The sequence below is a fragment of the Cynocephalus volans genome, chromosome 2 (genome assembly GCF_027409185.1).
Source record: "Cynocephalus volans isolate mCynVol1 chromosome 2, mCynVol1.pri, whole genome shotgun sequence".
NCBI classification, from domain to species: domain Eukaryota; kingdom Metazoa; phylum Chordata; class Mammalia; order Dermoptera; family Cynocephalidae; genus Cynocephalus; species Cynocephalus volans.
In genome coordinates this window covers 205,546,291-205,561,090 of record NC_084461.1, presented here as the reverse complement: position 1 = coordinate 205,561,090, position 14,800 = coordinate 205,546,291, and the positions used below count along the sequence as shown (strand labels likewise).

Genomic DNA, 14,800 nt, shown 5'->3' with positions numbered 1-14,800 from the left:
GACCTTGAGTTCCCCACCTCTGCATGCCGCACACCTCCACAATCATCCTACATGTATGTGCCTCTCCCATGTAGGAAGGAAAAGTTGCAAAATTGAAACTGAAGAAAGCATTGACTTAAAGGATAAGTCTCTGGGTACTCAGTAAGAATCATCTCACCAGGATTCCAGAGAAATTTGATTTTCTAAATTTGAAATAGTAAGCCAGTAAGACATAGGACCCCACAACCCTGTATCCCATCCTCCCTGATGTCCCTAGAACTGACCATAGCCTTATTTCCATCTGCTCCCAGTTCACAGGCTGTGTCATAAGAGCTCTGACTCTTCTCTTGTCCCTGACCATGCCTCAAATCAAGGCAGAGTGGCAAATTTCTCACTGAGATTTACTCACTGAGCACAGTAAAATCTGAGGGATGAAGGAGCTGGGATGATTCTGCACCTCCCTCCTCTCCTTGAGCAGGCCTCAGAGTGAACTTCTCAAAACCCATTCATCCATCTCATCTCCACTCCTCTGTAGAGGAGAGAGCTGAGCTTTGACAAAGGCATTTAGTAAAGGCTTCAGGAGAGTTGTCTTGCTGTTGTAGGAGTAATTTTTATGGTTTGGGAATAGGTTCTGAGTTATACATCACCTATTTCAATGGTTTCCTTTGGCGCTTCTTGGATATACTCCTGTTCTGCATCCAGGTCAATACGCTCCTCTTTGCTGTTACGCAGGCTCCAGCACAGACGGTAGAGCTGTGGAGGAAGCAGACAGGTGATCAGAAAGATCCAAATAGAGTCTTAGGCCAAGAAGTTGGGAGAACAAAGAACTATGCATCAAGAAATGTGTCCTCTCAGTACCAACAAAAACATAGCATTTTCTTTAAGTACGTTGGGAACTTAGATGTAAATCGTACACACTTATACACTAGCCCTTATGATGTATGTACAGTCGTGCTCCCCAACATTGGGTAACAATGTTTCAATTGGGTAAAAATGTTTCAGTCAATGACAGACCACGTATACACTGGTGGTCCCATAAGATTATAATAGAATTGGAGGTATGTAGTAGGCTATACCATCTAGGTTTGTGTAAGTACAATCTATGATGTTCACACAACAATGAAATTGCCTAACAACGAATTTCTCAGAATGTATTCCTGTCATTAAGTGATGCATGACTGTACATTCAGATGCTAAGAGACTCCTCAAATATAGAAACATTTGTTGAATGAATAAACTCTTTTTACATGTGCCAAATGAATTTGTTGCCTTTAGCACTGGTACTAACAAGACTAGACAGCCATTTGCCCAGAAGAGCAATGCAAGATCAGATTTCTGTACTATGTCATATTACAGGGACAAGAATCCATAAACTTAATAGACTAGGATAGAGTTGGAAACAGAGTTTCTATTGACATAGTCTAGAATGTGAAACAGAAACTTGAAGTCTGAAAATCAATGCAATGTGCTCATCCCAACCATAACCTTTGGTGACTATCTTGCTTTCTCTACTTCAAGAGGAAGCACAGAGCTAAATGTGTCTGGGGCTGCAAAACTTTCATAGACTGAGACATGAGGAAGAAATTGATACAACACAAAGAAAGCCTGTGACAGACCTAACCAATACACACGATGGTGGTGATGTTGGTTCTGCTGCTACCAAAGCAGTCTTTGTTTGACATTAAAGTTTGTCACAGCTCTCGAAAATTTGGCAATGAGGTTGAAGGTCTCAGAGATTCCATAGGCCCTTGTATTTGTGTATGCGTGAGCAAAGTATTAACAAAATCCTTCCCCTTTCTCTATGGATAAATATGACAGTGGGTTAACTTTCTAGCTCTGTTCCCTTGGAAACCTGGAAAAGGCGGACTGTCATCTGTGTTGGGTTACCAGACTACATTGCTTATGGTAAATATAGCCCATAACTGGTAATCTTTATCTGCATTGGGAGGGCTATGAATGAACTCTAAATCAATGGGGGGAATTTAGAGCTAAAGAAGAGTAATGGCAATTTTTGAAGTTTTGAATCAATTGGACTTTGATATTGTCTGAAATGTCTTGAATTCTATAAGCAACTGTTTGGTGGCCTAACTGGAAAAAAATCAAGAGGTAAACTATACTTTAGGTTTCCCTGAGTATAGTGATTTTTGTAACTAGGCATATCCCTTGCTGGGACCCCTGGGAGTTTTGGCCAAGGGACTATTACAAAAAATAACAGTTCCTATTTGGGACATGGGCTTCTAAGCTACCCATGCCATCTTATTCTCTTGCACCGGAGCTGTCACTTCGGGAGCAAGGTCCAGAGAATAGCCCCTGGACTGAAGTGTGGACTTCTGTGAGGACTCCTGCTGAAGACAATTGCTCAATACTGCCACGAAGGCACAATGTGTTTTCTGTCCTGTATTCTTCTACACAAAATCAATGCAAGTATAGACTATTTTGGTCATGTGAGTGTGAGATGTGTAACTGAACTGAGGCCAACCAAGAGTGTTGCATCATGAACATGAAGTAAGGGCAAGACAGGTCTCCCAAAAGGATACTCACATGCACATCTGGAATGGGCTTGGTGAAGAGGGAGACAACCACAATGGTGATGACAGAAATGACAAAGAGGATGATGGCAAAGTACAAGTAATGCACTCCACAAATAATCGTGGGACATTTACTAGGCTCCACACAGCTGCCAGTTCCATAAGCAAATTCAGTAATCATACGGGAAATTCCAATCAGAAATCCTAGGATCAGTCCCCAAAAAGCTCCCTGTGAAAGAAAATCCTGGGTTAACTAATGCAGAGCCCACAAAACGGTTGGACATTCTACCTTTCCTGGGACAGAAGCAAAGGAATAAAGGTGAGAGAGATAGTAGCTCCAGGCCATCTGAAGCCAGAGCACTGGCTAGGGATGTGATGTCAGGCGTTCAGTGGGTCTATCTATCATGTTACAGTGACATGATTTCACCTGGATTCTAAAACAAGGATTCATAATATAATGGGGTAAAGTATCTAATAACTAGTATAGAACATCAACTTGAAGCCTAATTCCAAAAATTCCCTTTTACTTGAAAAATAATGTGAACCTCCCTGCTCACAGCTATTGTCACCACCAGTCTCCAGATTCAGGTACATTCAGATGTAAAGTAATTACTTTTGAAGTAATTTGCATTCCTTGAAGACATGGAAAAAGAAATTGGGTCTTTGAGGGATAGAAGAGAAAGAAATTTTTCCATCAAAATATAAATAATACTTCCTTCTTCAGCCCCCTTTATAGATCCAAAGCCACTACTTTTAGTTTGAGAACATAAACTTATACTATGTATTTTTACATTAACTTTTGGGTTTGCATGTTAGAAATATGGAAGCCTTTAAGAGATTAGAAACATTATGGAACAATTTTTCAAAGTTTTTTTTTCCCTTTGGTCAGTTCTCACCTAGAGGACCAGGTCTGAGCCTGGAGGCCACAGTTTAAGAGGGCCAGTGACAAAGCAGAGTACACTCTCAGAAGGGTAGCCCAAAGGAGCCTTCCTGATTTTGTCAAGTATTGACCAATGCCTTTGCTAGCCATTGGCACCCCTGTACTTTATATTTCAACTGTGCCAAACTACCAGCCATTTTTTAAACATGTTACATGTATTCATGTCCCTGGGTTTTTGTACAGGTCATTCTCTCTGTCTTAGAGAGTACAAACTCTCCTTTCCTGGTAACCTTGTTCTAACTTAAACAGAACAAGCTAGACAGCAATGGGTGCACACCCTCCTTGCTGTGGTCAAAGCACCAACCCCACTGCTATGTAATCACTCATTCATTTCTCGGTCTCCTCATCTGAACTGGGAGCTTGCCCCTGGTAGGAACCAGGTTTCATCCACTTTTTGTTGCTAATGCCTCACCCTATGTCTGTCATCTGGAAGTGTCTGCTAGATGAATAAATGAATAAGGAAAAAGAAAAAATACATTCCCCATTTATCCTATACACTAGTTCACTCCAAAAAAATTTTGTTGGTTTCAGTTTGTGTAAGTAGTATTGATAAAACTTGCTAAGGCTTTCCCTATCTTTTGACAATTAACCTCTTTCTGTTCTTTTAGGCTTTATTCTCAAGAGGCTCTTGAGAATTCTGGTAGCCTTTGTCATTTTCCTCAAAACTTGGAGTCACCACCCTTCAGCAAACACAGTACCTGACCAGTCCTGAGGATCACCTTACAATCTTTATCAGCTATTGCCTGGAAACTCTAGCCAAGGCTTTCTCAACCTCAGCACTATGACATTTGGATAATTCTTTGGGGGTGCTGTCTTATGCACTGTAGGGTGTTGACAAGCATTCATGGCCTCTACCCACTAGATAATAGTAGATAATAGATAATAGTAGACAATAATCAAAGATGTTTCCATACATTCCCAACTCTCCCCTCAGAGGGGGGGTGGGCAAAATCACCCCTAGTTGAGAACCTCTACAGTCTATCTCAATTCTAAGGCTTATCTTTTGAAAGCCCTGTTCCATTGCTGAACTGAATCTGCCTGTGGCCTGCTGCAATACCCAGATGAGCTTTGGATACACTTTCTTAACTTATATTTTAGAAATCTCCCAATAAGCCAGCTTTCTGCTAATCCCTACTGAGATTTATCCCACGATATGTGTCTATTTCTCTAGCCTATCAAGATGACTTGCAGATTTAATTCTGATCTCTCAAAGGTGTTTATATGCACACCTGGTATTGTGTCACCAGAAAATGTGGACTATCTTCCTAAAGGAAGAGAGGCACATATGGTAATTTATGCACTTCAAAATGGGGTTACTCAAGTGAGGTATTTCCCTGATGTACATCCGTTTCTGTCCCATTGGGAGAAAGGGAGTGTCTCCAATCAAAAATGTGTCATTGTCTATACTGTTACAGACAATTAGCCACATGGTCAGCACCTCCTTACCTCCCCAACCCTCCCAGGCAGGTAGATGGTTGGATACAGAGACAGCAAAGCAACACCTCAGTTTTATAGCATATCTGAAGTCATCGTTTTCATTGTACTTTAAAATCTGCAATAGTGTACCACTGTTGATCTAAATTCTTTACCCTGGCTTTCAAAGGGGCCATTCTCAATCTAACCTTGACCTGCCTTTCCATTATTCACATTCATAAACTCCCTCTCGTGCCAGGTGGGATTCCTTATAAGTCCTTCACCCTCACCCCTATCCTTCTACTTTTGGCTAAAAGTACTGTTCTCTCTGCCTTGAATGCCATCTCTTGCCTCTCCAGCTTCAAATCCTTCCAGCTCCACCTCCTCCCCAGAGCCTTCCCTGACTGTTTTAGCCCATGCTGATATAGCTTTTCTTGAATCCCTTCCTACTTATATTACATGTTTCATTTTATCCCTCATTTGTTATGTGCTTTACATTGTTCTACGTATAAACTGCTTGAGCACCAGGAATTTGTCCTTCACTGGGCCCTGAAAACTGCTGGCTGGAAAGCCAAGTGCATGGCAGAGCCACTGCTGAAATTTATGTTAGAATTTCCCCTGCAGCTACTCAGCCAGAGGCCACAAACTTCCCAGGGGATGCCATACAGTCAGGTCAAAATCACCAAGATTCAATAGAAAATGTACAACATTTTGTGGGAGCCTGTAGCAAGGAGGACAGGGGAGTTGGAGGGAATGTGGACCTAGTACCAACTCCCAAGGAGTTCATTTCAGCTCTCAGAGAGCTCCGTGGTCCTTCTGCCTCTTGAAGCTTTCCCATATAAACCTTTAGCAGCACATCTATTTCTGATTAAGATCTCTAGGAAAGAGAATCCTTTCCACAGAGAATATACAAACCCAGGTAGGAACTTCTGTGCCAGATTGGCTTTTCTGGACATGCCAGAATGATACCTACTTGCTCATTGACTCTTTTGCAGAAAATAGCAAGCAGGAAGACAGCTGCAATGGGTGGTCCCAAGTAACTGGTGATGGACTGGATGTAATCAAAGAGCTGACCACTTTGTGCTGACTGCACAACAGGCACCCAGGCGATACTGATGCCAATCAGCACCAGGATGAACAACCTGAAATCAAAGCCCCACAACAGAGTGTCAATAAATAACGCTATATGAATAAAGATATATCACCAGGTATCATATTTATAAACACCACCAGCAAATATGAACACCGCTAGGAAAAAGAATTAGCAAATTTATTCTTGAGGCTTTTGTCTTCCATATTCTGCCTATAGAAAAGTTATCTGTGCCTATGAGTAAGTGAAATGCACTTGACTTTCAATAGTGACCTAGGCCCAGTCACCACCATAAGAGAATCCCACTTGAAGAGGCAATAGAGTATAGGAATAAGGGTATGGATTTTGGAGCCAGGCAGTCCTGGATTCAAATTCTTATTCTCTCTCTGTGACATACAACACATTGCTTAACCTGAGTTTCAAGTTCTCCATCTGTATACTGCGACTATGACCAACCTTGCAAGGCTGGAATAAGGGATAGTGATATTAAAACACCTTGCAAACAACAGGCACTCAGTAAACAGTAATTATTATTATTATTTTCTTCTCCTCCTTCTCCTCCTCTTTTTCCTCTTCTTTATAACAAAGTTAAAAACACTAGCCAAGTAGAGTTCATAAAGGAATAGCCTGAATAAGAAGGGCCACTACTAGGTATTTCCAGCTCTCCTTCCTCCTCTTGAGCTTCATTTCAAGTCCTGAAAAGATTGGAGATTCCCTTACAAACTCTTCTTACTTGTGCTCTTGATTTAATTAGAAAGAAAACCATTATTTCCTTACCTGCATTTAAGGCAAAAAGAGTCTTAAACAGACCTTCACAAAGCGATGTTTTCACTCAGTATTTCTACCTCTGGAATGCCTTTCCCACTGGCCCCCACTTACCCAAATCCTACCCCCATTTTGGAATCAGGTCAGGTTCTCCCTACCCCAGCAGCCTCCCCCAGATACATCACGCCATGTTCATCTCTCCCTTATCTGAGCCCCTGATTGCTCTTACAGTCTCCATAGCAGAGTCTGGAATTTTTTCATGTCACTATGAGTTTGTCCAGGGCTGGGACAAGCCTTAGGGTAGTAGTTAAGGAATGCACAAAAAATGTAAGCCGCAACATAGTCTTAGGACCATGGGATCTAGACCTGAGCAAAGCCACAAAATGGTTTGCTTTCCCATTTTGCATATGAGCCATATGAACAACAGGAAACATCAGTGCCTTTCTAAGGAAAAATCAGCCAAGATAACAGGTGGCTTCCTATGGCACAGAGTAGTATAGACTCTTGCCTGGTCAGATCTCCCTTAGGTGCCAGGTCTCTTGACACCTGAAAGTTGCCAGCCACTTTTCCTTCTCTTCCTTTACCCTGATCTTGCTGATGAGACTTATGAGGTAGCAGCCCAGACCCCTCCTGCATTTACTGGGAAACTTTCCCTTGACTGACATCTCAGGGACTTGTTCCACCTGCCCTGAGGAGGTGTGACCTGCCTTAGCCCCATGGATAGACATAGCAGAGCTTCTGTTATCCTCTATCCAGAGCATCTGCTCCATGGATGAGCATGAGAACAAGCACAACTGATCCATGTATCAATGCTTTGATGCTTTCCGTATCCTGTTGTGTCTTTTAGACCATTGGCAATAAGAAATATGCACATAGCTTGATGTTTTACACTTTATGGAGCATGTTCACAAATACAACCTCATTTGACCTTTTACAGTGGTTCTGAAAAATGTTGTATTACAGGTTGAGGCATCAGAGGCATTTGGGCCTCAAAGATGGTGAGTGTGAAGGGCTGAGAAGGACAACATGGAGAGTATAAAGGGACTCAGACAAGGACTTAGTGAGCTGAAGATTCCAGTCCTGGCTCTGTCATTGTCCAAACTATCTGGGTTTACGTAGGATGAGCCTCATTTTGCTTGTTGATAGCCTGAGAGATTAGATGATCTCTTATGTCCCTTTTAACTCCAGAGGGCCATTGTTTGATGATCTCTAATTTAAAGTTAAATGCCACTGAAGGGCAAATATAACTAGCTACAAAAGTTATTCCCATTCTACTAAGGCATCTGCCAATTCTTCTAAGCTTGAGGGGTAGCACAAATGGAACCTCTCTGATCATTCAAGAAAGCTTGGTACATGGCAGGAGGAAGCTATATTTACCTTCCTACAATCATGAGCTCTTTCTCAGATGCCCTTTTCCGGATCTTGGTGTAGATGTCCATGGTAAAGAGGGTGCTGGCACTGTTGAAGATGGAGGTCAAGGAGCTCATGAGAGAGGCCATCATGACCGACAGCATCAGGCCCCGCAGTCCTGGAAGAGAAGAAGGTTCTGAATAGCACACACCGCACCTCAGCTCTTTCGTGCTTGGAAATAATGAGGACTCAAGGTTTGTTTGCCTCCTGAAACCAAGCCATGTTATCCAATTTATCTCTCCAGAAAGACTAGACATTTTAAGAAATGGGCTGTGGCTTTAAATTATACTATAAGCCTATAGCAGCCAGCAAAGAGCTAAAGACATTATATATAAGAGATAAATACTCTGCAATTGGGTGGTGATGGTGGTGTGTTTCCATCTGAGGGGACTTTTATAAGGTCTCTCACCCAAAAGATCCATGATGTAACAGAAAGAGATTTAAACTAAGATTCAAAAGATGAGGTTCTCAGAACTGTGGTTACTAGAGATGGGAAAGGGGAAAGAGGGGGTAATGAGAAGTGGGTAAAGGGTCACAAAGAATGATTACATTTTGCAATGCCTAATATACTAATTATCCTGATTTGAGCTTACATGTTGTATCCAGGTATTAATATTCAACTCTGTACCCCACAAATATTTATAATCAATTATGTTTCAATAAAAAAGTTTTAAAGAAAAAGATGAGGTTCTCAAGAAAATGAAAAGACAAGCACAAAATGAGAGAAAATAGTGGGCAAATAATATATCTGAGAAGGGTCTTGTATACAGAACATATAAAGAACTCCTACAGCTCAATAGTAAAACTGAAAAAATTAAAAATTAAAAACGACAAAGGATCTGAATGGACACCTCTCCAAAGATATACAAATGGCCAATAATGACATGAAAAAATGCTTGACATTGGAGAAATTCCAATCAACACCACATGAGATACTACTTTGCACCCACAGGAAGACTATAATAAAAATAATAAGAGACAGAAAATAACAAGTGTGAGTGGAGATGTGGGGAAATAGGAACTCTCATCCATTGTTGGCAGGAATGTAAAATGGTACAGCCACTGTGGAAAATGGTCTGGCAGATCTTCAAATATAATTAAACATAGAGTTACGATATGGCCCATCAATTCCACATATGTTTTCACAAAAACTCATACATGAAAGTTCATAGCAACATTATTTATAAAGCCAAAACATACAACCAACATATATGTTCATCAACTGATTAATAATAAGCAAAACAGATAAACAATTGATAGAGCCACAGACAGTCATGCCAACAGACAGCAAGAGCATATAGGACCTAAGAAGCTGCTGCCACAGATACCAGTTCCACACAGGTGGTCTCCTGAAACCACTGCCACAGCCACTATCACTGAAAGTGTGGCTTAATACCATAGAAGCAGCTACGGCTGCCATGCAGGCAGCCCACCAACTACTTGACTGCACTGACACAAGGAGAGTCACCAGTGGAGCTGGGGAAAGAGGTGAGCAAGTGCAGACCCATGACCAGTGGCCAACCCACAGGGTGAATTATGCTGCCACACTTGGTAGCACACCTAGGGGTGAGAGGTACATGTGCAACCCACGAGACTGCCTTGATCCAGGGAGAGACACACGTGGAACCCCCTGAGAATACAGAAATCCAAGGTACCCAAAAAGAGTAAGAAATAAAATTCCCAATCACCACCAACCCATCGCCCAACCAGGGGAAGCAAGGACCAAGGAGTAACCTTTTCCTGTAGGAAAAAGCAAAGAGAAACCCCACCATGGTTACCCATTCAACCTGAGGAGCTCCAGTACACCCCTGTGCACCCATCAGGGTCATGGGATGCTAGCTGGATGCCAACAAGCCTGCCCAAGGTCACCCACCCCAGCCAAAGAGTAACAGGGAACTCAGGCGTTTTTCTCAAGAACTCAAGAGCTTACCCTCATCTTCAGTAACCTAACACAGGTTAGAACCTCAGCAAGGAATCAATAGAACACAGAGGCACTCAGATGAAACTCCAACACTGAATATGGCCAAAGTATTCACACAGGGACGAGACTACTGCATGTATCCAGAGCCAATACTAAAACATCCTACTCAACGGTCAATGTAAAACACATCTACAGGATGTAGTCTCTCTTCCCAAAGTCCACTCCAGAGTAATTAAAGAAGAAACTGCTCTACCAGATAAGCAGACATCAATGTAGAGATACTAGAAATATGAGAAAACAGGAAAATATGACACCACCAAAGAATACAATAATTCTCAAGTACCAGACTCCATAGAGAAGGAAACCCTCAAAATGACTGAAAAGGAATTCCGAATAACAGTATTAAGGAAACTCAATGAGATACAAGAAGAATAAGTTAGACAAAACAATGAAATGAGAAAAACTACCCAGGATATGAAGGAGGAAATTTAGAAAGAGATTGATACCTTAAAAAAGAATGTAACAGAACTCCTGGAACTGAAGGATTCATTCAACAATATTAAAGATTGAGAGAGAGAGTTTAAGCACCAGGTTAGAGCAAACAGAAGAAAGAATTTCTGATCATGAAGATGGTCTTTTCAAAATAACCCAGACAGACAAAAAAGAAAGAAACAAGGATCTAAAAAAGTAAAGAAAATCTAAGAGAGCTAGCAGACAACCTTAAGCACACAAACATCTGATTCATGGGTGTTTGGGAAGGAGAGGAGAAAGGAAAAGGCACTGAAACATTCAACAAAATAATAGCAGAAAACTTCCCAGGTATAGGAAGACACACAGACCTTCAGATCAAGGAGGTTCAAAGATTCCCAAAGAGATTGAATCCAAAAAGGTCCTCTTGGAGATATATTATAGTCATACTGACGAAACTCAAAGGCAAAGAGACAATCTTAAAAACAGCAAGAGAAAAGAATCAAGTCACATATAAGGGAGTCCCCATCAGAATAGCAGCAAACTTTTCAACAGAAACTCTATAGCTAGAAGAGAATGGGATAACATATTCAAAATCCTAAAGGAAAAATCTGACAACCAAGACTACTATTCCCAGCAAGGCTACCCTTCAGAAATGAAGGATAAATAGTGTATTTCCCAGACAAACAAAAATTGTAGGAGTTCATCCCACACAACCAACCGTACAAGAATATTCTCAAGGGAGTCCTGCATCTGGAATCAAAAAAAATGATAAACACTACTATGAATAAACAAGAAGGAACAAAACCTACTGGTAAAACATATATATGCAAATGAGAGAGGAAGAAACTGTTCCTTACCACCTCCAAAAACCAAAGAACACCAAAGAAAAACAATAAAAGGGAAACAAAGAAAAAAGATATTTAAAACATCCAAATGAAAATTGATAAAATGCCAGGAGTGAGACAATACTTTTCAATAACAGCCCTAAATGTAAATGGATTAAACTCCCCACTCAAAAGACACAGACTGGCTGATTGGATTAAAAAGCTAGACCCAACTATATCCTGCCTACAAGTAACCCACCTCACCTGTAAAGACTCACACAAACTAATAATGAAAGGATGGAAAAAGACATACCACAAAAATGAAAACCCAAAACAAGCAGGAGTAGCTATTCTTATAATGGATAAAATACATTTTAAACCAAAAACCATGAAAAGAGACAAAGAAGGCCACTATATAATTATAAAAGAATCTACCTAGCAAAAAGATGTAACAATCATAAATATATGTGCATACAATGCCAGAACACACAGACACATAAAGCAAACACTATTAGACCTAAAGAAAGAGATAGACCCTAATATGACAATAATGGGAGATCTGAACATACCTCTCTCAGCAATGGACAGATCATCTAGGCAAAAAATCAACAGAGAAACACAGGATTTAAGATACACTTTAGACCAATTGGACCTGGCAGATATCTACAGAACTTTTCAACCAACAACTACAGAATATACATTCTTCTCATCAGCACATGGAACATTCCCCAGCATAGACCACATGTTAGGTCATAAATAAGTCTCAACAAATTTTAAAAGACCAAAATCATTTCAAGTATCTTTTCAGATCACAATGGATTAAAACTAGAAACCAATGACAAGCAAAACTCTGGCCACTGTACAAATGCATGGAAATTAAACAACATGCTCCTAAATGACCTATGGGTCCACGAAGAAATTAAACAAGAAATCAAAAAATTTCTAGAAACTAATGAAAATAAAGACACATTATACCAAAACCTGTGAGATACTGCAAAAGCAGTAATAAAAAGGAAGTTTATTGCAATAAATGCTTATATCAAAAGAATAGGTTTCAAATAAACACCCTACTTGAAACCTCAAAGAACTAGAAAAACAAGAACAATCCAATCCCAAAATTAGTACACAGAAAGAAATAACTAAGATCAGAGCTCAGTTAAATGATATAGAGACAAAATAATAATAAAAAAATTAATGAAACAAAAAGTTGGTTTTTGAGAAGATAAACAAACCATTAGCTAGTCTAACTAAAAAAAAGAAAAGAGAAGACCCAAATAACAATAATCAGAAATGAAAAAGGAGACATCATAACCAATACCACAAAAATACAAAGAATCATCAGAGACTATTACAAACAACTATATGCCAAAAAATTTGAAAACCTGGAGAAAATGGATAAATTTCTGGACACATACAAACTACCAAGACTGAATCAAGAAGAAATAGAAAACCTGAACGGACCAATAACAAGTCATGCAATTGAAGCAGTAATCAGCAGTCTCCCAATGAAGAAAGCCCAGGACCAGATGGCTTTATGGCAGAATTCCACCAAACCTTTAATGGGGAATTAATACCAATTCTCTTCAAACTATTCCAAAATATTGAAACAGAAACCATTCTCCTAAACTCATTCTATGAAGCCAGCATCATTGTGATACCAAAACCAGATAAACAGAAACATAGAACTACAGGCCAATATTTCTGATGAACATAGATGTAAAAATCCTCAACAAAATATTAGCAAACATAATGTGGCAACACATAAAAAAAATCATACCCCATGATCAAGTGGGATTCATCTCAGGCATGCAAGGATGGTTCAACGTATGCTAATCAATAAATGTGATACATCAACAAAATCAAGGACAAAAACCACATGATTATCTCAATGGATGCAGAAAAAGCATTTGAAAAAAATCAGCATCCCTTATGATAAAGACTTGCAGCAAATTAGGTATAGAAGAGAAGTATCTCAACACAGTAAATGCCATATACGACAAAACTACCACCAATAAAGTATTGGAACAGGAACAATACAAGGATGCCCAATCTCACCACTCCTATTTAACATAGTATTAGAAATCTAGCCATAGCAATCAGACAAAAGAAATAAATTAAGGGCATCCAGAATGGAAAAAATGAAATCAAGCTGTCCCTGTTTGCAGAGCACAGGATCTTATATATAGAATAGCCTAAACACTTCACAAAAAAGCTCTTAGAGCTGATGAACTATTTTGGTAACATTGCAGGATACAAAATCAACACACAAAAATCAGAAGTGTTTTTATACTTCAATAACAACATAGCAGAAAAACAAATCAAGAAAGCAAGCCCATTTATAATGTCCCTCAAAAAATAAGATACCTAGGAATCAATTAAACCAAAGAGGTGAAAGATCTCTACAACAAGAACTGCAAACAAGTGCTGAAAGAAATTAAAGAGGACACAAAAATATGAAAAGACACTACATGCTCTTGGACTGGAAGAACAAACATTGTGAAAATGTCCATATTACCCAAAGTGATCTACAGATTTAATGCAATCCCCATCAAAATGACTTTCTTCACAGAAATGGAAAAAACTATCCTCGCATTCATATGGAACAACAAAAGACCTCGAATATCCAAATCAATCCCAAGCAAAAAAAAATAAAGCCGGAGTGTGCATGGAACAGAGATGCCCAGCTGGAGAAGCGGAAGTTTCACGGAGACCACACGCCCTGCGGTGCCAGCATGCGACCCAGCAGGTAGGCCTCACTGCCACCTCCAGACTCCATCCCCAGCACAGCCAAGTGCATGCTGACCAGAGAGGTGCCTCTCCAGAGAGGCCCAAGACCCAAGACAACCACACACCCAAGGCACTAGTGGCCAACTGAGCAGACACTGAGGCAGCCATGCCGAATTGACAGCCCCAGCAGCATCTTAGCCAGACAATAGTGTCAAACCAGTGGACCGTGAAATCCCCTGCCACAATGACTAAAAATAAAAGGAAAGATACCAGAAATATGAAAAATCAAGAAAGTACACCACCAAAGGGTAATAACTCTCAAGTTCTAGATCCTATAGAATAAGAAGTCCTTGAAATGTCTGAAAAGGAATTATGAGTGATAATTCTAAGGAAACTGAAGGAGATACAAAAAAATTCAGCTAGACAACACGATGAAATGAGGAAAAGTATATAGGACCTGGAAGAAGAAATGTACAAGGAAATCAATGCCCTGAAAAAGAATGTAGCAGAGCTTGCTGAGCTGAAGAATTCATTCAACAAAATAAAAAACACAACAGAGAGTTTAACCAGCAGGATTGCAGAAGTAGAAGAAAGAACTTATGACCTTGAAGATGGGCTGTTTGAAATAACACAAGCAAACAAAAAAAAAAGAAAAAAGAATTAAAAACATTGAAGAAAATCTAAGAGAGATATCAGAAAACCTTAAGCGCTCAAATATCCAAGTCATGGGTA

The 14,800-nt window shown here is 40.0% G+C and overlaps 1 protein-coding gene across 3 annotated transcripts in view; it reads right to left on the bottom strand.

The window, feature by feature from the left end:
- LOC134369306 (sodium/glucose cotransporter 1) overlaps positions 1–14,800 on the bottom strand; it is a 76,605-nt gene that overhangs the window by 2,896 nt on the left and 58,909 nt on the right. For 2 of the 3 annotated variants that reach the window (XM_063085670.1, XM_063085668.1), the window contains exons 11-14: positions 8,093–8,243; positions 5,834–6,002; positions 2,521–2,736; positions 627–732 (exon numbers count right to left, since the gene is read on the bottom strand). In XM_063085670.1, coding sequence (XP_062941740.1) covers positions 627–732; positions 2,521–2,736; positions 5,834–6,002; positions 8,093–8,243 — 642 coding nt within the window. The remainder of the gene's footprint in view (positions 1–626; positions 733–2,520; positions 2,737–5,833; positions 6,003–8,092; positions 8,244–14,800) is intronic. The other variant, XM_063085669.1, reaches the window with a different exon arrangement.